Below are 20971 nucleotides of genomic sequence, written 5' to 3'. Positions count from 1 at the left end.
GAATTCCTGATTTTCATTATCTCATCTCAGCGGAAATAGGAGATTATGATGAAACCCTGGATCGAGAGCACCTCAAAGCCAATGAGTACTTGCCCAGCCAGGAGCGCTGTCTCGAGAAGATACTGGAATTTCATCGGAAGCACATGTAAGTCGGTCAGAATTGGCTGTTGACACGTTGTTACACAATAGTGACTAAATACCGTATAACCGAAAGGGAGCTGCTGTTAAGGACTTTGCACGGTTCTGACTGGAGCGAGGACTGTGGCTCCCTGGGGCTGACGGGGCCACACAGGTGGCATCCTGGCCTGGTGCTGCCCCACGCCTGCCAGGTGTGCTGCATTAGGAGCGGCCGGCAAAGACGTGGGGCCCGGAGAGGAGGATGCCAGTGAGCAGGACTGCACAGCCGTCGTGGTGGTCCCCTGCGGCCGGGGCAGGAGCTGTGCTGTGTCCCTGCAGCATGGCAGGAGGGTCCTCGACGAGGAAGCCGTGCTGTGGGAGGGGGACAGGATGGTGTGGGGCTCGTGGCATCTGCCTGTGCTGGGCGCTGGTGGCCGTGCTCTGTGACGTGCTGCTTCCGTCTCCCCGAGACCTGACACTGGTGCGTCTTCCTGGGTTGAAGTGAAGGAGACCTGGAGCCAGCGAGGGGAGGAAGGACTGGGAAGGGCTGCGGGCTCTGGCAGGTGGCCGGAGCCTTTTCCCCCACAGGGAGAGCTCGCCTGGAGAAGTCACTCTGGAAGACTTAGCCCTGCCTGCAAGGGAGCCTGTCGCGATGCGAGTTTGTTTTGTGCGATGATGCCACGTGTTAAGTAGTTCAAGCTGTGCTGGAAGCTACTGCCGGCTGCCCTTTCACTGCATCAGCCAAGTTTTGGGTGCCAACTACGTGTCGGTCCCTGTAACTGTCAGCACTTGGGGGGCTGGTTTGAATAGCACGACCAAGATTCCTGCCCTCGTGGCCTCACTGCCCACAGTGCTGGGGCTGCCTTTGTGTGCCTGGCACCGTGGCAGACGCTGGAGACACAAGTAACCCTGCAAGTGGGCATGTGTGGAGCGTAGAGAAAGAGCCAGACGACAGACAGCACCACCCGGGGGGGCAGAAGGTGGTGCAGGGAGGGCGCAGGAAGGATTGAGAAGATGCTGGGGAGATTTCTGCAGAGCCAAGCAGGGAAAGGGGGGCGGGGATTCCAGGCAAAGCACCAGCCTGGGAAGGGGCGGGGGGGGGGGGGTTGGCTCCAGCCTGACACTGACAGTTTAGTCGAGGTGAAGCAAGTGCACGTGCCGGCTGGCAGAGCAGGTGCCGTGGTGGCGATGGCAGACGCCCTACGGGCATTTGTGCGTGACCTTTACTCCCCCACGCAGTACGTGCAGAATGAGACTGAGCGTGCTGTCTCGGATGCCACAGTGTGGGGACCCCTGTGGGTCAGAGCTTTGGCTGTGAGGCCACGCGCCCGGTCTGACCTCGAGGAAGCTGCTGTCTCAGTGTGTGTTCGAGCTCTGGCTCCATTTTCCTGGATGTGCTTGGCTTTGCCTCTTTCATGCGTCGCCTCTACTCTGGTTGGGAGCAGGGAAGGTGCGCCTGTTCCGAGTGTCACGTCCAGACCCTGACACCTGTGGAGCAAGGGTCCTCTCCGAGTGTCAGCCCGAGTCACGGGCCCTTCCCACCAGGAAACAGTCCCTGGGTCGGGATTTGTTCCTGGAGGTGGGGAGAGGTTGCTCCCTGCTGAGACGCAGGGTGGGCTGGACAGGAGGAAGAGCAGATTGGGCACTGCACTGGGAAGAGTCCAGCTGAGGTGACAGCCCCAGGGGACAGATGGCTTGGGGATGCTGGGGAGCACGTTGTCAGCACATAGGCCGTAGGAACCTGTGCAGTGGTGGGGTCAACTAGGGAACAGGTAGAAACAGAGCAGGAAGAGGGGTGAGCCCAGAAGGGAGCCCCCCAGAGCTGGCCTTGAGAGGCTAAGAGGCACCCACGGGGGCTCTGAGCAGCCAGGAGCGTGGGGGGCACAGGCGCTGGTTGAGTGTCTTAGCAAAGTGGCCGCAGCCCCTTGGGTTGAGGCTTAGCACCCGGCCTGGGAGGTGGGGACGGGAGTGTGTCTGTGAGCTTGGCAGCATGGGCGTGCCTGGGGCCTTTGGCAGCTTTGGTGAGTGTTGAGGGCGGATTCTTGGTTCACCTACACTGAAAGTGCAGTGAAGAAGTGTTACGTTGAGAAGCCCACCTGTGGAAGGGAGCCAAGAGTTAGACCTCAAGGTCGCTATGTGTGTGTGGGTATGTTCCTGTATGTACATGTCTGCCTGTGTGTGCATAAATGTTCCTGTGTGTCCCTATGCATGCACTGTGCGTGTGTCTGGGTGGCTTGGGTGTGTTGTGTGCTGTGGTCATGTGCATACACACTTGAGTCTGTGCGTGTGTGCGCCTGTTTGCATGGCATACATGTGCTGGAGAGGTGTGTGTGCCTTCAGGCACAAGCTGTAAAAACTCTAGAAAGCCGGTAGGGAGGGAGGTCCAGTGCTCTGCCTCAGACGGGGACCCGGCTGGACTCTGCTGAGGGAGCCGGGAAGCAGTGAGCTCGGCTGTCTCTGGGCACTGACTGGTCTACCACAGTCATCAAAACTTACCACACATGCTTTTCTTTTAATCATTCTTTGTATAGTTTGGGTACATGCCCCCTCAGAACCTCACGTTGAAATTTGATGCCCAAGGTTGGATTGGGCCCTGGTGGGACGCGTTTGGGTCATTGGGGCAGATCCCATCATGCACGGCTTGGTGCCCTCCGCGGTAGTGAGTTCTCGCTGTGTGAGTTCATGTGAGAGCTGGTTGTGTAAGAGTGTGTGGGCACCCCCTCGAGTCTCGCTCGCTCCTGCTCTCGCCGTGTGGCACGCCTGCCCCCTTCTCCTTCCACGCTGAGTGGAAGCTCCCTGAGCCTCCCCAGAAGCACGTGCTGGCACCAGGCTTGTGCAGTCTGCAGAACTGCAAGCCAGACGGACCTCTTGTCTTCAGAAGTCAACCAGTTTCAGGTATTTCCTTTATAGCAACACAAAACGGACTGACACAATGTTATACTTTATTTTAATCATTATAAATTTCTCACCTTATGATTCTAGTGATTCTTCCATGACCCACTGGGAACACCGTTGTAATCACTGAATAGGATATTAAAGTGTTTTTCTTGACTTTGCCATATGCATTTTGAATCTTTGAGATTGAAGAAAAAGATTTGAAAGTTGGCCAGAGTTGGAGGTGCATGATGGTCGCTGGTGTCTGTGTAGATGTACAAAGTTAATATTGAAATAAATAGCTAAATATTATCTGTCTCCTTTCAAATGGAGGTTTTCTAACTTCTGAAGATTTCTAAAGTATGTCCTAGGTTTCTGAAGGTACAAGTTTTCTTCAGACACCAAATTTTTGATTCTTTTCCACAAGTGGATTATTAGCCTACACGTTGAAAGGTAGAAAGTTGTATTTAAACGTGGCTGGGCGTGGTGGCTCACGCCTGTAATCCTAGCACTCTGGGAGGCCGAGGCGGGCGGATCGTTTGAACTCAGGAGTTCGAGACCAGCCTGAGCAAGAGCGAGACCCCGTCTCTACTAAAAATAGAAAGAAATGATCTGGACAGCTAAAAATATATATATAGAAAAAAAATATTAGCCGGGCATGGTGGTGCATGCCTGTAGTCCCAGCTACTCAGGAGGCTGAGGCAGGAGGATCGCTTGAGCTTAGGAGTCTGAGGTTGCTGTGAGCTAGGCTGACGCCACGGCACTCTAGCCTGGGCAACAGAGCGAGACTCTGTCCCAAAAAAAAAAGACAGACCGTGAACACGAGGCCTCACAGCCCTTCTGATCTCGTGGGGGTTTTTGGTTTGTTTGTTTTCTTGAGACAGAGTCTCGCTTTGTTGCCCGGGCTCGAGTGAGTCCCCTGGCATCGGCCTGTGACCTTGTGGGTTTTAAGCAGGAGGTGTCAGAAAGTCACCACAGGGATCACCAGCTTGTGGTGGCCAAGCGTTCATGGTGACGTGCTTCTCAATCCTTCGGTGTCGGCTCTTCCTGTCATTGGGAAGCAGAGTTCGCCGAGCGTTGGATTGTTCACCACTGATAGGGAGCGTGAGCTGGGTTTTGACCGTCGTGAGACAGGTTAGTTTATCCTGTTGATGTGTTGTTGCCATGGTAATCCTGCTTGGTCTGCGAGAAACCACAAGTTCCCACGCTTAGTGTACATGCTCGGCTGAGGAGCCAACGGGGCGAAGCTGCCGTCCGTGGGATTGTGACTAAACACCTGTGAGTCAGAATCCCGCCCAGGCAGCCGAGGCGGCAGCACCGCAGAGCCTCGCATGGCCGCAGCTGGCCAATCCCCTGCCACCCGGTGCAGGGCGCCCTTGTCCTGGGAGACAGGGTGTGGCCAGAAGGGCAGCACCCCCTTGTCCGTGGTGTGGTGCGTGTGCATGGGGAACCTGGTGCTAAGCCATTCAGGGTGACCTCCTGCTGGGTCAGGGTTTCGCAGGTGGCAGGACAGCTCCCTCACGGCGATCTGTGGAAAGTCAGCCCTGGACATTTAAAAAAAAAAAGAAGAAGAAAAAATCTTCACTAATAGCCTTACAAATTAAATGCAACTTCCAGAATTAGGACTTCTTGGAAAGTGGTTATGCCACATGCTAGATGTTACTTCTTGTTGACAATGAGTTATTAAAATAAGAGCTAATAGTCAGGTGTCTGTATCATATTCAAAGAATGTAAATTTTAGGCAAAGAACAGAAATCGCAGGAACTGCATAACCCAAGTCCTTGCGTTACTCCTCAAAAGATTCAAAAGCTTAGGCATTTGGAAGTAAGAAGAAGGAAAAGAATTGTTAATGGAAGACGCCATGTGTAGGATTCAGGCGTTGAACATGGTGCCCTAACGGGAGCGTCGTCCCTTCGCACCAGCTGCGACTTCGCACGAGCATCGCTTTTCTGGAGGCCGCTGGGTGGCGTGCAGACTGTGTACTTTCCTTTGCGTGATGTGACCATCCGGCAGGGACTCGGTGAGCACACTGCGTGTTGGAAGACCTTTATGTGGATAAAACCAGTTGTTGGTGTGACTGTGTAATTCTTATAAAAGTGGTTTTGTTTTTTGTTTTTCTCGTGAGACAAGGTCTTGCTCTGTCGCCAGGGCTAGAGTGCAGTGGCATCGTCATAGCTCCCTGTAACCTCAAACTCCTGGCCTCAAGTGATCCTCCCACCTTGGCCTCCCAAAGTGCTAGGATTACAGGTTTGAGCTACCGCACCTAGCCCAAAAGTGTACTCTAATAGTTAAAATTGCACATTATGGAAATACTTTTTTAAAGCATTAAAATGGGTTTAATAAGATACTAATGTTATCTGTGGTATTTCTTATGATTTAATATTTGTCTCTGCATATAATGTTTGCATATTACCTTATCACTTTCAAGGACAAATCGTAAGGCTGACTATCTAATGAATGCAAAGCAAACTTTCCACCTAGAGTGAAGTGAATTACAGAAGAGAAGGAGATTGCTGGTTTCTTTGGCCTGCGTGTTTGTTGTGTTATTTCTGTAGTGGGTGAATGTGCAGGTGGTGAAAACACAGAGCCTTCCTTGTTTGTTTGTCTTGTTTGTTTTCCTGATCACTTCTATAACACATTTTGGCTCTTTCAGAAATTGAGTGTTTTTAGTGATGTCGTCACACTGTCCTTCATCATAGGGGCCAGACGCCAGCCGAGTCGGATTTCCAGGTGCTTGAAATTGCTCGAAAGCTGGAAATGTATGGTGTCAGATTTCACACGGCTTCCGACAGAGAAGGAACCAAGATTAACCTGGCAGTGTCCCACATGGGTGTCCTCGTGTTCCAGGTAGGCCGGGGGCAGGCAGGGTGGTGGGGTCCTGCAAGCTGGTGGGGCTGGTTTTTACAGATCTTGGGAAATGTTTGTTCGGATGAACGAGGTCTTGGGTTGGGAAGAGGAGCTTTGTGTGTTGCCTGATCTGACTTCTTACTCAGCAGGAAGGCAAGTGCGATCCTCTCTGTCATGGAGCCCACTGCTTCCTGACTGACCCTGCACCCTGTTCTGCCCACTGTGACCCCTGGCCCCCCACTGCCTCCCACCCCACTAGGACCGCCCACTGCCCTCCAGGGCTGCCCAGTCCCCTGGCACTGCCCACTCCCTCTCGGGGCACCCACTGTTCCCTTCCCCCTTAGAATTCTGCTCGAGTCTGGCTCCTCCCTGTGGAGCAGTCTCTGTGCTGTGGGTGTGAACCGTGGGACTGTGAGAGCTTTGTGACGGGTCTCAGTCATCATTTAAGCAAGACAGAATAGACTAGAAAGTCCCGGAGGGCTCTGTATGCGAAGAGTCAGTGTTGTCTTACAGAGTGTTTGTGTTGGCTGTGAGGCGAAGGGACCTAGTTCTCTCTGTGGTTATGTGTGTCCTGGCCTTGGTGACGGCAAAGAGGTTTGGAAGCGTCTCCTAGGCTAGCACAACCTTGGGGGAGCTTTTCTCCTTTTTCGGGCCCCCACCTCTGTGAAGACTGGGGAGAGGCTCCCGGAGCCCTCTCAGCAAACTGAGTGTGTCGGGGCCCTGTGATCCCCGCCCTGGGGGAGCACTCTCGTCACCGGCCCTTGTGAAATCTGCGCCCTGATTGGCACCTGGAGGAGGTCTGCCCCGCGCTCAGTGTCGTGGGAGTCCCCGTGCGTGTCTCCACCTGTGGCTCTTTCCTTCTGTGGGCTCCTTTTCACCTGTGATCACCTGACACACCGGGTCTGATCCAGGCCTCCCTGATCAAGCCATGCTTGTTTTCCTTTCTTTTCCTTTATTTTTGCTAACCTAGCCATCAAATTTCAATTTCCTGTCAGAAAAAAATTAAATTTTGAACCTAGAATGTTAATTGTGTTATATGCCATACTCAGTATGATCAGAGAACAGTAAACACCCGAACCAGGCCTGCACCTGCCGATAGCAGTCCCCCCACCTGGGGCAGGGTTTAAATCCACACGTCCAAACTGAGCCCTTGGCATATTTCCCGAAAAGGACAAAAAACTTACAGCCTGAAGAAGTTGGAAAGGCAAGGGAAGAAAGACTTCAGATTAAAGATGGGACATCGAATACATGCATTTATTTTTACTCCCTCAAAACTCCCATCAGAATGACAGTGAAGGAATTTTTTTTAACATTTAAATCCGTAAGAACAAAGAGTAGAAAAGCAGACAGGAGAAGATGGAGGATGTCGGCAGTGCGCTGGAAGCTGGGAATGAAGAGGTGAATGGGCACTGACTTTGTGGGGTGGAAGAGGCTGGAATCTAGGCCTGCAGCCGGGAGGCCACGGAGCAGGCCCTGTGTCCCCAGGAAGCTGGCGAGGGCTCAGAGCTGGCCACACTGGGTTACCTCTGGTGGCCAGGGGCAGGCTGAGGCTGGAGACAGCCTGGGTTCATCTGTGTGAGGAGCTGACAACCAGGGTGGCCCTCCCTGTGCTGCGGGACAGTGTCTCCTCTCCCCGAGTGCAGAACACAAGGCAGGGCTAAGGCGCCTCCCTGGAAATGAAGGGAAGCCTGTGATCAGAACAGCAAGGCAGGCCATCCGTGTCTCGCCCCTGAGGGACATTGGCCAGGTCGGCGCTTGGAAACCAAGGACTGCAGTCTGCTCCAGCCGGTGGTGGGCAGGGACCCTGCGGATGCTGACGCTGACACACCCCCATGGCAGGCCTGAGTCCCACCAGCTGATGGGCCCACACAGAGCAGCCTGCCAGCATCTTGGAGCTGCCCCTTTATATGACTCATTTGGAAACACTTTCAAACTTGGAAAAGCTGTGAGAGTTGGAATAGCCCTGAGAGCCCCTGCACCCTTGACCCAGGCTCCCCTCGACCAGCATCTGCCTCTTTTGTTCTGTTGCGTGTGCTCAGTTGCCTAAATTCCCGCTCCCTGTCCGCCCCCGACACACGGTGTTTTCTGGAGCATTTGGGAGCACACTGCGCTCATCAGTGGCCTCTCACCCCTGCATACTTCACCGTGTGTTTCCTAAGAGACACCCTCACGTAACCACAGTGCAGTTGTCCCTGACACCGTTGACACGGTTCTTTAATCTACTGTTCAGTATCCAGTTTTGTCAGCAAGTCCTGTGATGTCCTTTATAGCTTTTGTTCCCCTCCAGGGCAGGACCCGGTCTAGGGCAAGACAGTGTTGAGCTGTCATGTCTCCAGTCTGCTTGGATCTGGAACATTTCCATGGCTTTTCTTTTTCTTTCTTTCTTTTCTTTTTTTTTTTTTTTTTTTTTCTTTTGAGACAGGGTCTTGCTCTGTGGCCCAAGCTGGAATGCAAAGGTGCAGTCACAGCTCACTGCAGCCTCAAACTTCTGGGCTCAAGTGATCCTCCTGACTCGGCCTCCCAAGTGGCTGGGACTACAGGTGCATACCACCCCTAGCTGACTTTTTATTATTTTTGTAGAGATGGGGTCTCATTATTGCACAGGCTGGTCTTGAACTCCTGGCCTCAAGTGATCCTCCAGCCTCGGCCTCCCAAAGTGTTGGGATTACAGGCATGAGCCACCACACCCAGCTTTTCTTTATCTTTTATGATATGGACAGTATTGAAAAACTGTTGCTTTTGATTTTTAATAGAAAACTCCTCATTTGTAGCTGGTCAGATGTTTCCCTATGATTAGATGCAAGTGGTGCATTCCCAGGGGGAACACCACCAGGTGACGTTATATCCCTTGGGGTGTCACACCTGGAGGCACTCGATGGCCATCTGTCCTCACTGGTGCTGTGAATCTTGACCCCGTGTTTTCTCGTTCGTCCACCACAGAGTTGCTAGTGTTCCTCTTTGGGCCAATCACAATCCAGAGGGAGACATTTCAAGACCGTGCAACATCCTGTCCCTCATCGGCTTCCCCAGATTTAGCGTCCACTGATGACTCTTGCCTGAGCTGGTCTTTACTTGGTGGTTACAGACTCTGGCACTCCTAGAGTTCACTTCTGAGCACATGCAGATACCCGAGCAGCGCCCGACAGCTGAGGATCGTTCTGTCGTGAGGGGCAGGTGCAAGATTTGTGGGGAAAAGGGGACTCAGAAGAAACTGACCCAGTGTCAGGAATGGAAGAGATGGAAAACCAAAATCTACCATAACGTGAGGAGAGCACTATTTTTTATCTATCAGATTTTGGCAAAATAGAAAAATTGCTTTATGCAGTGTCACGTGCATGAGAAGTAGGAATACCTTTTACCAGAAATGTAAAATTTTTATCTTGTAATTTTTTATTCCAGCCTTGTCTGTGGTGTGAAAGTAGATTGGGAATCAGCCATTAGAAGGCCAGTGAAATGCATGGTGGTGCAGCCACCTCCTGGAACACCGGGCAGTTGTGTGAGGGGCGAAGACGCTCGTCGTATCCTCATACGTGAAATACTGAAATATATCATCATATGGCAAAAAGATTCCTGCCCTACTGCCTGTGGGGGAAAAAAAGGAGAATTACACACTATATATATTCTGTACAAAATAAACTGGTGACATCAGTGGCCCCCAGGAAGGGTGACTGCAGCTGGCAGGTTTTGGGCCAGGGATGAGAGAGAGACTTTTCACTGTGGACTCATTTTTATGCCTTCAGAATTTCAACCTTGTTAATGTATTGCTGTGTTACATTTTCGGAAAACCCTAGTAGAAAGAAGAGAAAACTTTGCATCTCTGAAACAAGAGCAGGATGCTATGATAGGAACAAAGAGAGAACAAAGAAATGTTTGCAAATTTAAAAATAGGATAGCAGAAGTGACAGTGTTGACAGAATGAGAATGGTTGAAAGATAAAGCCGAGGAAATCTCTACAAGGCAGAATAAAAGATAAAAGGAAGAAATATAGAGAAAAGTAAAGAAAATTAAAGGAGCAACCCAGGAGGTCCCACATACAGGAATTCCAGAGGCAGAACAAAGAAAGCAGGGGAGGAAATTATTAAAGAAATTATGTGAGGAAAAAATTTCAGTACTAAGGCACAGATTTCCAGATGGGAAGTGCCTACACGTTCTCATTGAACAGATGAACAAACATTTCCATGAGATACAAGAGAAGATCCAAGAGCTTCCAGGAAGAAGAAAGAGAGAAAGAAATATGAATTAAATGGTGTTGGACTTGTTAGTAGCAACACTGGAAGCTGAAAGGCAGTGGGACAAGAAGTGGCTCAAAAACTGAAAGAAAATTATTTCCAACCTAGAAGTCTGTGGCCTGTCCCACACAGCTTCTGTACGGAGCAAATAAGGTGTTTTTCGCATGTGCAAATTTTCAAAAATTTAACTCCTACACTTGCCACTAGAGGAGAGAGTAAGCCCAGAATTGTGGAAACAGGCTGCCCCCTTTAAGAGGCAAAGGAGGGCTCAGGCTCACCCTGGGAGCAAGGCCACCCAGCAGCAGCGGAGCAAGGACAGGGCTCCGAGGGTGCTGCCAAGGCGGGTAGACCAGCAGGCCGTTTCTTGTGCTGGACCGCGGGGAAGGGCTCTGACTAGCGATGGGTACATACAAAATCAAGCAAATAACGAGGGGCAATTAGTAACTCAAGGAAAATTTAAAGTAAAGAAGGAAGCAAAGTATAGTTATAATTCATCATGGATTAACTTGTAATACTTACGTGATAAATAACATAAATAGCAAATGTATAACTTACCAAAATTGGAGTGTGGGGAGGGTCAGTTTGAGGTAGTGGTGGTGACCAAAGTTCAAGAGGCAAGGTCTCACAGCAGGAAGCGTGCCGGTGGTCTCAGCGTGCTGCCTGGGAACGCGGGCGAGTGAGCGAGTGCCTGAACGCAGATGCCAGGGAAGGCAGCCCAGAGAGCTGGCGGTGGGTCTGCCGGGAAGAGGACTCCAGGGGCAGCAGGCGCAGCAGGCGACCTCTGAGCTGCCTGGGCTTGTTTCCAGCCTTGCAGTCTGTTGGGCATTTACAGACAGACCATGGATTATTGGATAAAAGTGAGAACGATGCCAGGCGCGGGGCTCACGCCTGTAATCCTAGGACACTGGGAGGCTGAGATGGGAGGATCATCTGAGGTCAGGAGTTTGAGACCAGCCTGAGCAAGAGCCAGACCCTGTCTCTACAAAACTTAGAAAAATTAGCAGGACGTGGTGGTGCATGTGCATAGTCCCAGCTACCAGCTACTCAGGAGGCTGAGGCAGGAGGATTGCTGGAGCCCAGGAGTTTGAGGTTGCTGCGAGCTATGATGACACCACTGCACTCTATCTGGGGTGACAAGGGGGAGACCCTGTCTCAAAAAAAAAAAAATGAGAAAGCAGTAGTTCTCAGTGTTCCACAGCTAAGTGCTCAGCTTTAGAAGTACTGTCTTAGCCTGTCTTGTCAGGGTGCAGTGATGAAGGCTCTCATTGTCCTTGAATTTTCTATTAATTGCTCCTTTTGTTTTGTGACAGTGGTTCAGACCGGGGTATACACAGTCATCCCTCCATATCAGCAGAAAAAAGAATGTAACGAAAAATAATACAGGTTTAACATAATACAGTATAACAACTGTTCACGTGTATTAGGTGTTATAAATAATCTAGAGATGATACAAAGCAGCCGTCCCCAGCCTTTTTGGCAGCAGGGACCATTTTCATGGAAAACAATTTTCCCACACCCAGGGAGGGGGGATGGTTTTGGGATGATTCAAGCGTATCACATTTGCTGTGCACTTTATTTCAGTCATTATTACATTGTGATATAGAATGAAACAATTATACGACCTACCACAGGTTGGGGACCCCTGATGTAAAGTACACAGGAGCGTGTGGGTGGGTCATGTGCAAATACGATGTCGTTTTTATCAGGGACTTGAGCATTTGCAGATTTTGATATTGGGGTGGGGGGGACGGGTCCTGGAACCAAGTCCCTGAAGGTACTGAGAGATCCCTGGTGATTTTTACTCTGACCAGAAGGGGGAATGGAAGCTCAAACCAGCAGCTGGAAACAGTGTCTCCCGGGCAGGTTTCCATCTGTCTGGGGGCGCGTTTCTTCCTGCCCCTCTGGCCGTGGGCTTTTTAAGGCTTTGCCCTGGGTACATAAACAATGTCCAGAGCTGGGGCTGTGGGGATTTTGCTTTGTTTCCTTTTGTTGATGTTTTGTTTTGCTTTGTTTTTTAGAACATAATTTAGGAGAGGAACTTTGAGAATGTAGCTGAAAGTCCTCCAATGTTTTGAGTAGAAATTAGAGTAACTTCATGTTTGGGCAACATTTTGGGAGCTAGGATGCTTCCATCCTCATTTAGACCCCAATATTTGTAACTTGGCTTTGAGGACACCTTTTAACTCAGGAATTTTTTTAGGATATTTGCAGAGTTGTGAAACTATCACTACTATCTAATTCCAGAATATTTTCATCACCCCAGAAAGAAACCCAGCACCCATTAGCAGTAACTCCCCAGCAGCCACTGGTGTCCAGAATAGGCAAAGACCAAGGTGTTTCTGTCTCCACCTATTCTGGATGTTTCACAGAAACGGGATCATACATGTGGCCTTTTGTATCTGACGTTCCCTTGTTTTCAAAGTCCTTCCGTGTTGTAGTGTTTTGTTCTTTGTTACGATTGAGGGGTTATGGGTTTGTTTTGGGTTTTGAGCTGGCTCTGCAGGGACCACACCCCTCACCTGCTCCCATGTGGAGTTTGCAGAAAAGGGTAAATGCTGGTGATGGAGAGTAGAAGCTAAAAGGCCAAAGCTGTGTTTTCATACTTTTTTTTTTCCGAGACAGAGTCTCACTTTGTTGCCCGGGCTAGAGTGAATGCCGTGGCGTCAGCCTCGCTCACAGCAACCTCAAACTCCTGGGCTTAAGCGATCCTACTGCTTCAGCCTCCCGAGTAGCTGGGACTACAGGCATGTGCCACCATGCCCGGCTAATTTTTTCTATATATTTTTAGTTGTCCAGATAATTTTTATTTCTATTTTTAGTAGAGACGGGGTCTCGCTCAGGCTGGTCTCAAACTCCTGACCTCCAGTGATCCACCTGCCTTGGCCTCCCAGAGGGCTAGGATTACAGGTGTGAGCCACCGTGCCCGGCCTGTTTTCATACATTTTTTAAATCTTATTTTGAAACCATTTAAAACTTACACAGAAGCTGCAACAACAGCACAGAAAGCTCCTGTGGTCCCCTCCCTCAAGACGCTGTCCACCTTTCACCGTTGTCCCCGTGTTGCTGCCACAGAAGGTCCGACCTAGGCGCAAATGCTGCGCCTTGCCTTGTGTCTCTCTAGTCTCTGCAGTCTGGAACATTCTTCCTTCTTTCCTTGGTTCTCGTGACCTTGACATTCTAGAAGATTACAGGGTGGTCTTTATAACGCCTGCAACGTGCGCTTGTGCAGCCCTTCCTGCTGATGAGACCCTGGACTCGCCAAGTGACAGTGTGTCCTGGTTCGTGTGGCATATGGGGTCCCTCTGAGACTACGTGACTGTCCTGTACCTCCTCCCGCTCCCCTCCTGGTGGGATCACTGTGACGGTCCCCAGGGACAGCTGTTTAAGTTCCATTCTTCCTGCTACTGGAAGGAAGAATTTTCTCCCCATTTATTTAGTTCATGTCACTTTGGATTCCTGAATTCAAATCTGTCACTTGTCTGTTGCTATCATTATTTATTTCCATATTTAAATTGTCCCATATTTGGTCCCAGGGAGCCCCTTCAAGCTGGCTCCTGTGTCCTTTTGACATGTCTCTAGTTTTTCGAGCACTGTTTACTTTCTCACACCAGACTGCCCTTTCCAGGCCACTGTCCTTGCAGGGGTAGGCTTCAAATAATGTGTAACATTAACATTGGTAAAAAATAATTTGTGGCCGGACATGGTGGCTCCCGGCTATAATCCCAGCACTCTGGGAAGCTGGGGCAGGAGGATCGCCTGAAGCCAGGAGTTCAAGACCAGCCTGAGTAAGAGCAAGACCCCGTCTCTACTAAAAATAGAAAAATTAGCTGGGCGTGGTGGTGCACACCTGTAGTTCCAGCTACTGGGGAGGCTGAGGCAGGAGGGTCGCTTGAGCCCAGGAGGCTGAGGCTGCAGTGAGCTGTGATGACACCACTGTGCTCTAGCCAGGGCAACAGTGAGACTGTGTCTCAAAAAAAAAAAAATTGTGATAAAACCTTGTCAAGGAAATCAAGTTGTCTTTCTATTTTAAGATTGGTGTGTTGGTACTAGCACATGAAGGGTGTGATTTAAACATTCTTTCATGAGAAAGGGAAGTATGTGTTTCAAGTACAAATGTGCCACAAATGACTATCTCTTGACTTTCAGGGCACCACCAAAATCAACACTTTCAACTGGTCTAAGGTCCGTAAACTAAGCTTCAAGAGGAAACGGTTTCTTATCAAACTCCATCCAGAGGTTCATGTAAGTATTATTTTGAGCACTTTTTAAATTATGAGAGAATGTATTCTGCTAGTCTATTGAGGGGTTTTCTTTAAAGCTACTTTGTAAATCACTTCGGCGTACCACACACAAGAGTCTAAGGACAGGATTTGGGATTGGGGTCTGGAAGGGCTTAAGAACAGTCTGCCCTGCTGGTCTCACCGTGACCTCCTCCGAGAACCTTGTCACCTGTACACCCCTGAGCACCACCTCCAGGCTGTCGGATTCAGCAGGTTTGGGGTGGGCCCAGGCAGGTGAATGTCTGACGGGCTCCCAGGGACCGCTGAGATCCGCTGGTTGCTATGGCGTCTTTGTTTTCTAGATGATGAGGCTACAGTGCAAGGTGTTCAATAAAGTGTTCAAAGTCACCTGAAGCCCACAGCAAAGTCGTGTCAGCTTCTGCTCAGAGTGAACGGAGGGGTGTCCCCAGTGTTCTCATGTGTCTTTGATTCAGAAGTTGACCTCTGAGTAGCTCTAATTGAAAAAGCCTTGATTATCAGAGAATAAATATTCCTTTCTTTAGAGGTTGCCGGTCAATAAAGTAGTAATTACATATGAATTTACTGAAATGAGTAAAAATGGAGAAAGTAAATGCCTGTATAGTCTGATATTTGGGAAAAATCCAGTATGTCCAATTATTCAGAGATGTGCGAATCATCACATTTCTGTTGTCCGGGGAGAGGCAGGAAGTAAAAGGTGGGCGAGCCGAGCCACCGTGGGGTGGGGCGTAAGAGGCGGCGGAGCCTGTGTTGGTGCAGACACACTTGGGGTGGCAGGAGAGTCACAGCCCTTGGGCAGTTGGAGGAAAGGCTTTGCCTGGGCGTTGCCAAGGCCCTTGGTGTGGTTGGCAGCGCTTTTCTCACACGCCGGGTTCACGTGCAGTGTGTGTGTGACCGCTGGTGGGCGGCCTGAGAGGATGGCTGCTTGTTCAGGTAACACGCAAAATGCAAGGAAAAGGCTGCTTTTTTCTCTGTGAGTAAAAAATGTTTCTTGCGGTTATTCTGAGAAGATGGGTATTGGGGAAAATCCCATGACGGTATAGAAAAGCCACCCTCCAAAATGAGATGGAGACGAGGGACCAAGGAGTGACTCTGACAGGCCCAGCCTGGCGAGGCAGATGAGTTTGTTGGAGGTTCCTGGCACAGGTGCTCGCTCCTGGCAGCACGGGAGCTCCCTGGAGGGCAGAGCCACACAGCCCTCCCCGCCTGTCCCCCGCTGTCCCTCTGCGGAGAGTGGTGCACGGAGCTCTCGCTGCGTCTCACCTGTGCCCACACGAAGCAGACTGAGCACCTGCGGTGCAGTCATTTGCCTTCACGCGGCCCACGTGTTCCTGACAGCCCCATGCTCAGTCGGGCAGGGCTGTTAGTGTCACAGACCGGGTCAAGCAGTGAGGGCTGGTGTGAGCCATTTGTCTCGAGGAAATACTGAGGCACATCCTGTGTGCCTCATGGTTGTCTTGCTGTGGCGTGGTCTCTCCTGTGGCCGTGCGGGGCACCCCCGTGCCCATGCTCCTCCCCGTGTGCTGAGGAATGTGTTTTCCCTCAATAGGGACAGAAGAGAATTATTGTGCATTGAACAGTGCGGTATTTCAAAGCTCAGAATTGTGTTTGTATCTGCACTTGGCAACATTACATTTTACATCCCCAAGCACTTATGTTTTTAAGACTAAATGTAGAGATCAAAGTACTATATAGACTTTCTGGGAAGAATTAATAATTTAAGATATATCAGAAGGTTCAGAAATGTGCACTTTCTGTGGTAGAGTGTTCCTGGCAAAAAGAAAAAAAAAATGTACATTGTCTTTGAGCTTAGAATTCTGTTTCTAGGAATTTATCCAAAGGAATAACTGTGAGAGAGAGTGCAATGGTTTCTTCGTAATATTTTTGAGCCTGAAAACCATGTGTCCTGGACATACAAAACATCCTAGATTTTTTTTAAAAACTACGGATAAACAATTCAGCAATAGCATATAAATATGTCGACTAGCATGGAAAGATGCCACAGTTTGGAGAAAGAGTGGTTCCAAGAAACACTTCAGACTTTTGACAGTGTGTGATTGTGGAGGACTTCATTTTTCTGCTATTTCTACCATGAATATATACAATGTTGCTTTTCTCTTAATTAAGTAAATGGAACCAGGAGTCTTTGTATACAATTTTTAGAAAAAGTTCCTAATTTTTAATTTTGGAAGTGCCTGTTGTGTGATCTGCTTCCTAAATTTACTTTCTCTTGTCCAGTACTTGATTCTTGAATTAATTATTTGAACCTTTGCATGTTGTTTCTAGGGACCTTACCAGGACACATTAGAATTTTTGTTGGGTAGTAGAGATGAATGTAAGAACTTCTGGAAGATTTGTGTGGAGTATCACACCTTTTTTAGACTTTTTGATCAACCTAAGCCAAAAGCGAAAGCCGTCTTCTTCAGCCGGGGCTCCTCCTTCAGATACAGGTACGGGCCCTGCCACAGGTTGCTCAGGCCTCTCGCCAGGTTGTAAAGCTGGGAAAACAGATAATACCTAGTGAAGACAGAAGTGTTATAAAGTATTTCAGAGAATTTGTGCAAAGTGTAGCTACTGTAAAAGATAGTAAACTAGAGAAAGCATATAAAATGTGAAAAAAATAGCCAATAACAATTTTATTAGAAAGTCAGTTATGCTAATTACAAAGTATTGATAAAACTTTTTTTTTTTTTTTTTTTTTTTTTTTTTTTAAACAGTCAGTCTCTGTCACCCTGGCTGGAGCTCAGTGACGCAATCATAGCTCACTGGCAGCCTTGAAACCCTGGGCCCAAGTGACCCCCCCCCCAGCTCAGCCTAAAGTAGTTGAGTCTAATGGCACATGCCACCACATCTGGCTAATTTTTTAATTGTTTGTAGAGACAAGTCTTGCTACGTTTCCCGTACTGGCCTCGAACTCCTGGGCTCAAGCGATCCTCCCGCCTTGGCCTCCCAAAGTGTTGGGAATATATGCGTGGGCCACTGTGCCTGGCCCCACAGTACAACTTTAAAGTATATATGTGTGTATCTGTGAGAGAGGCAAATCGTACTTTTCCTTTGTCTTCTACTTTGAAAAGTTAATGCTGTGAGTTAGTATTGATTCTTTTTAAAAATCTGAACCTTTATTCACAGTGGAAGAACGCAGAAACAGCTAGTAGATTATTTCAAAGATGGTGGAATGAAGAGAATTCCGTATGAAAGGTACGTTCTGCCCTTTATGATGTTAAATGTGTGCTTCTAAAATTAGTATTTTAAATATTTTTGATCTTGAATAAAATTCATTTCGTATACATAAATGTGTATTTTGACACTTGAGTTCAGTTTCAGTTTTTTAAAGAAAATGGGTTTGCAACGTCTTATACAGGTATTGTGCATGTATACAGATCCTGCTTTTTAGTTTCCAGTCTGTGCAGCTTGGCTTACACATAATGTTTTTACGTAGTACGGTAAACTTTTAATCTGAAAATTCATGTTGTTTCTCTGCATGTGGAATTTTTCCTTTAGTGTGGGTGTGTAACTGTACCTCCTTTGAGGTATCTTTTTAATTCTCATTGTCTGTTCTCCTGCCCCTTTCTAGTTAGAGGCCTCTGTCTCAGCCGTGTTTTTATGTGAGGTGGTCCTCTTGGGCACAGTACCTGCTTGCTGCTTTAAAAACGGGTACTGAGAAAAGGAGGGCTTGGTTGCTCACAGCTTGTTCTCTGTTTTGTAGACGGCACAGCAGGACCCAGATGTCTGTCCGTGCACTGACTGCAGACGTGCCAAAACAGGTTAGTCTTTTCTGGTTAAAAACATAGGCAATATTATTCCTCTACTCTTTTGGAAAATAATCTGGCAGTGTTGTAACAGGAGTCTTAAAATTACTCATAGAATTTAATATACCAATTCCAGTTCTGGGACTCTGTTTTCAGAAAGAAGTCCTAGATAAAATGCCTTGTGCATTGAGATGTGCACCGTAGTGTTGTCTGTGATACCCTTCAGAATCCTAAACAACACTAGCAGCACTTTTAGCTGTATTCACGTAGTGGGGTTTTTTGTAACCAGTAAAAGCACTGCTTATAGAGAGCATGTAGTAGCATGGGGAAATTCTTGCTGTTAGGGGTGAAAAGCAGGAAACAAATTTATATCTATGTGTTTGGCATAATTGCAACTATATCAGAAGAAAGACCACACACGTGGGCTTACCCAAACACTTCATAGGAAAACATTTGGCAAGAATGTCCTAAAACATGCTAGTAGCTGCTCTGTGCCTCTGTGACAGACCGTTGGTGACCTTTTCATGTCTCAGATCTACTTCACAGTCCCTTCCCGTTTTCACATTTGCGTGTTAACTTCCACACACAAGCATGTTTTAAATTTTTTTTTGATCAGGCAACACCTCATTCTATGCCATAGAATGTGTGTTTCCCAGCAAGCATATTCTTACACAGGATCTCGCTATTTTCATATAGTATGTCATAACTTTTTCCTCATGCTGCTACAGTTTCGTATTTATAATTTTATTTCTGCACAGTGTTCGTTTTTGGTGATGGTTTATCATTTATGCTGTCGTAGAATCTCCAGGAGCTATACTTGCACCTCATGTATTAAAGCTCATGGGTCCTAAGCTTTTTTTTAATGGATGTTTTAAATCAAAACCTTCTTTAACTCTTCTAGGTATACTTTCTCATTAGAAATTTCTTGTTAAATCAATTGAAATTAAAAGAAAATGTATTTTTAATTGTTTCTTTACAAAGTTCAAATTTAATGTCAAAATATGAGTCATCTAAAAATCACCTTTAAGCTTTCATTTCTCTTCTGTTGCATTTTAAAAGCCGCAGGAGAGTGTTGAATATGGTTGAATGGTTAAGAAAAAGTAATATGATAAACATTTGAAAATAGACTAATCTTACAGACCTCCTATTTTATTTCTGAAAGGTTAGTTGCTGGGCCTGCTGCCATTGCATTTGCTTGTATTACGTACTGTATTGTAGACTTACACATATTGCCTGCATGTATGCTGCACAGAAAAGTATTCAGCTCTGACAGGTTTGGTGGTTCATGCCTATAATCCCAGCAACTCAGGAGGTTGAGGCAAGAGGATCGCTTGAGGCCAGCAGTCTGAGACCAGCCTGGGCAAGGCATGGTGGTGGGCACCTGTAGTCCCAGCTACTTGGGAGACTGAGGCAGGAGGATCGCTGAGCCCAGGGGTTCAAGGCTGCAGTGGGCTCTGTTGCACCACTGCACTCCAGCCTGGGTGGCAGAGCAAGACCCCATCTGTTAAAAAAAAATAAAGTTCCTCAATTCTGTTTGGTTGTATTTTGGTCTGACTCCCCTCTTAATGATGTTGCATGTGTATGTATAATAAGGGGTTTTCTCAAGGCGTGAGCGTGCTCGGTAATGGCACTCGTGAGGAGAGACCCTTGGCAAGCAGAGGCCTCATCTTGCGTGTGGGACCGTGAGTGAGGATGTAGTTGCGGCACCCGTGCAGTGGCAGGTGGGGCAGTGTGGACTCCTGACGTCTCTGGCCACAGCCCTTCCCGTGCTTCCTCGTCTGCTCACAGCCTCTGCTCGCACTCACTCAGGGCCCTTCCCGTGCTTCCTCGTCTGCTCACAGCCTCTGCTCACACTCACTCAGGGCCCATCCCGTGCTTCCTCGTCTGCTCACAGCCTCTGCTCACACTCACTCAGGGCCCTTCCCGTGCTTCCTCGTCTGCTCACAGCCTCTGCTCGCACTCACTCAGGGCCCTTCCCGTGCTTCCTCGTCTGCTCACAGCCTCTGCTCGCACTCACTCAGGGCCCTTCCCGTGCTTCCTCGTCTGCTCACAGCCTCTGCTCGCACTCACTCAGGGCCCTTCCCGTGCTTCCTCGTCTGCTCACAGCCTCTGCTCGCACTCACTCAGGGCCCTTCCCGTGCTTCCTCGTCTGCTCACAGCCTCTGCTCGCACTCACTCAGGGCCCTTCCCGTGCTTCCTCGTCTGCTCACAGCCTCTGCTCGCACTCACTCAGGGCCCTTCCCGTGCTTCCTCGTCTGCTCACAGCCTCTGCTCACACTCACTCAGGGCCCTTCCCGTGCTTCCTCGTCTGCTCACAGCCTCTGCTCACACTCACTCAGGGCCCTTCCCGTGCTTCCTCGTCTGCTCACAGCCTCTGCTCGCACTCACTCAGGGCCCATCCCGTGCTTCCTCGTCTGCTCACAGCCTCTGCTCACACTCACTCAGGGCCCTTCCCGTGCTTCCTCGTCTGCTCACAGCCTCTGCTCACACTCACTCAGGGCCCTTCCCGTGCTTCCTCGTCTGCTCACAGCCTCTGCTCGCACTCACTCAGGGCCCTTCCCGTGCTTCCTCGTCTGCTCACAGCCTCTGCTCGCACTCACTCAGGGCCCTTCCCGTGCTTCCTCGTCTGCTCACAGCCTCTGCTCGCACTCACTCAGGGCCCTTCCCGTGCTTCCTCGTCTGCTCACAGCCTCTGCTCACACTCACTCAGGGCCCATCCCGTGCTTCCTCGTCTGCTCACAGCCTCTGCTCACACTCACTCAGGGCCCATCCCGTGCTTCCTCGTCTGCTCACAGCCTCTGCTCACACTCACTCAGGGCCCATCCCGTGCTTCCTCGTCTGCTCACAGCCTCTGCTCACACTCACTCAGGGCCCATCCCGTGCTTCCTCGTCTGCT

General features: G+C 49.2%; 1 protein-coding gene across 6 annotated transcripts in view; it reads left to right on the top strand.

Annotated features, from left to right (window-relative positions):
• FARP2 (FERM, ARH/RhoGEF and pleckstrin domain protein 2) overlaps positions 1-20971 on the top strand; it is a 120009-nt gene that overhangs the window by 61011 nt on the left and 38027 nt on the right. For all 6 annotated transcript variants that reach the window (XM_045559874.1, XM_045559875.1, XM_045559873.1 and 3 more), the window contains 6 exons: positions 31-145; positions 5691-5838; positions 14214-14309; positions 16613-16776; positions 17456-17524; positions 18033-18090. In XM_045559874.1, the coding sequence (XP_045415830.1) occupies positions 31-145; positions 5691-5838; positions 14214-14309; positions 16613-16776; positions 17456-17524; positions 18033-18090 (650 nt within the window). The remainder of the gene's footprint in view (positions 1-30; positions 146-5690; positions 5839-14213; positions 14310-16612; positions 16777-17455; positions 17525-18032; positions 18091-20971) is intronic.

The sequence above is a fragment of the Lemur catta genome, chromosome 8, assembly GCF_020740605.2.
Source record: "Lemur catta isolate mLemCat1 chromosome 8, mLemCat1.pri, whole genome shotgun sequence".
NCBI lineage: Eukaryota > Metazoa > Chordata > Mammalia > Primates > Lemuridae > Lemur > Lemur catta.
The sequence above is the reverse complement of the archived record's forward strand: the minus strand, read 5'-3'. Positions and strand labels throughout refer to the sequence as shown.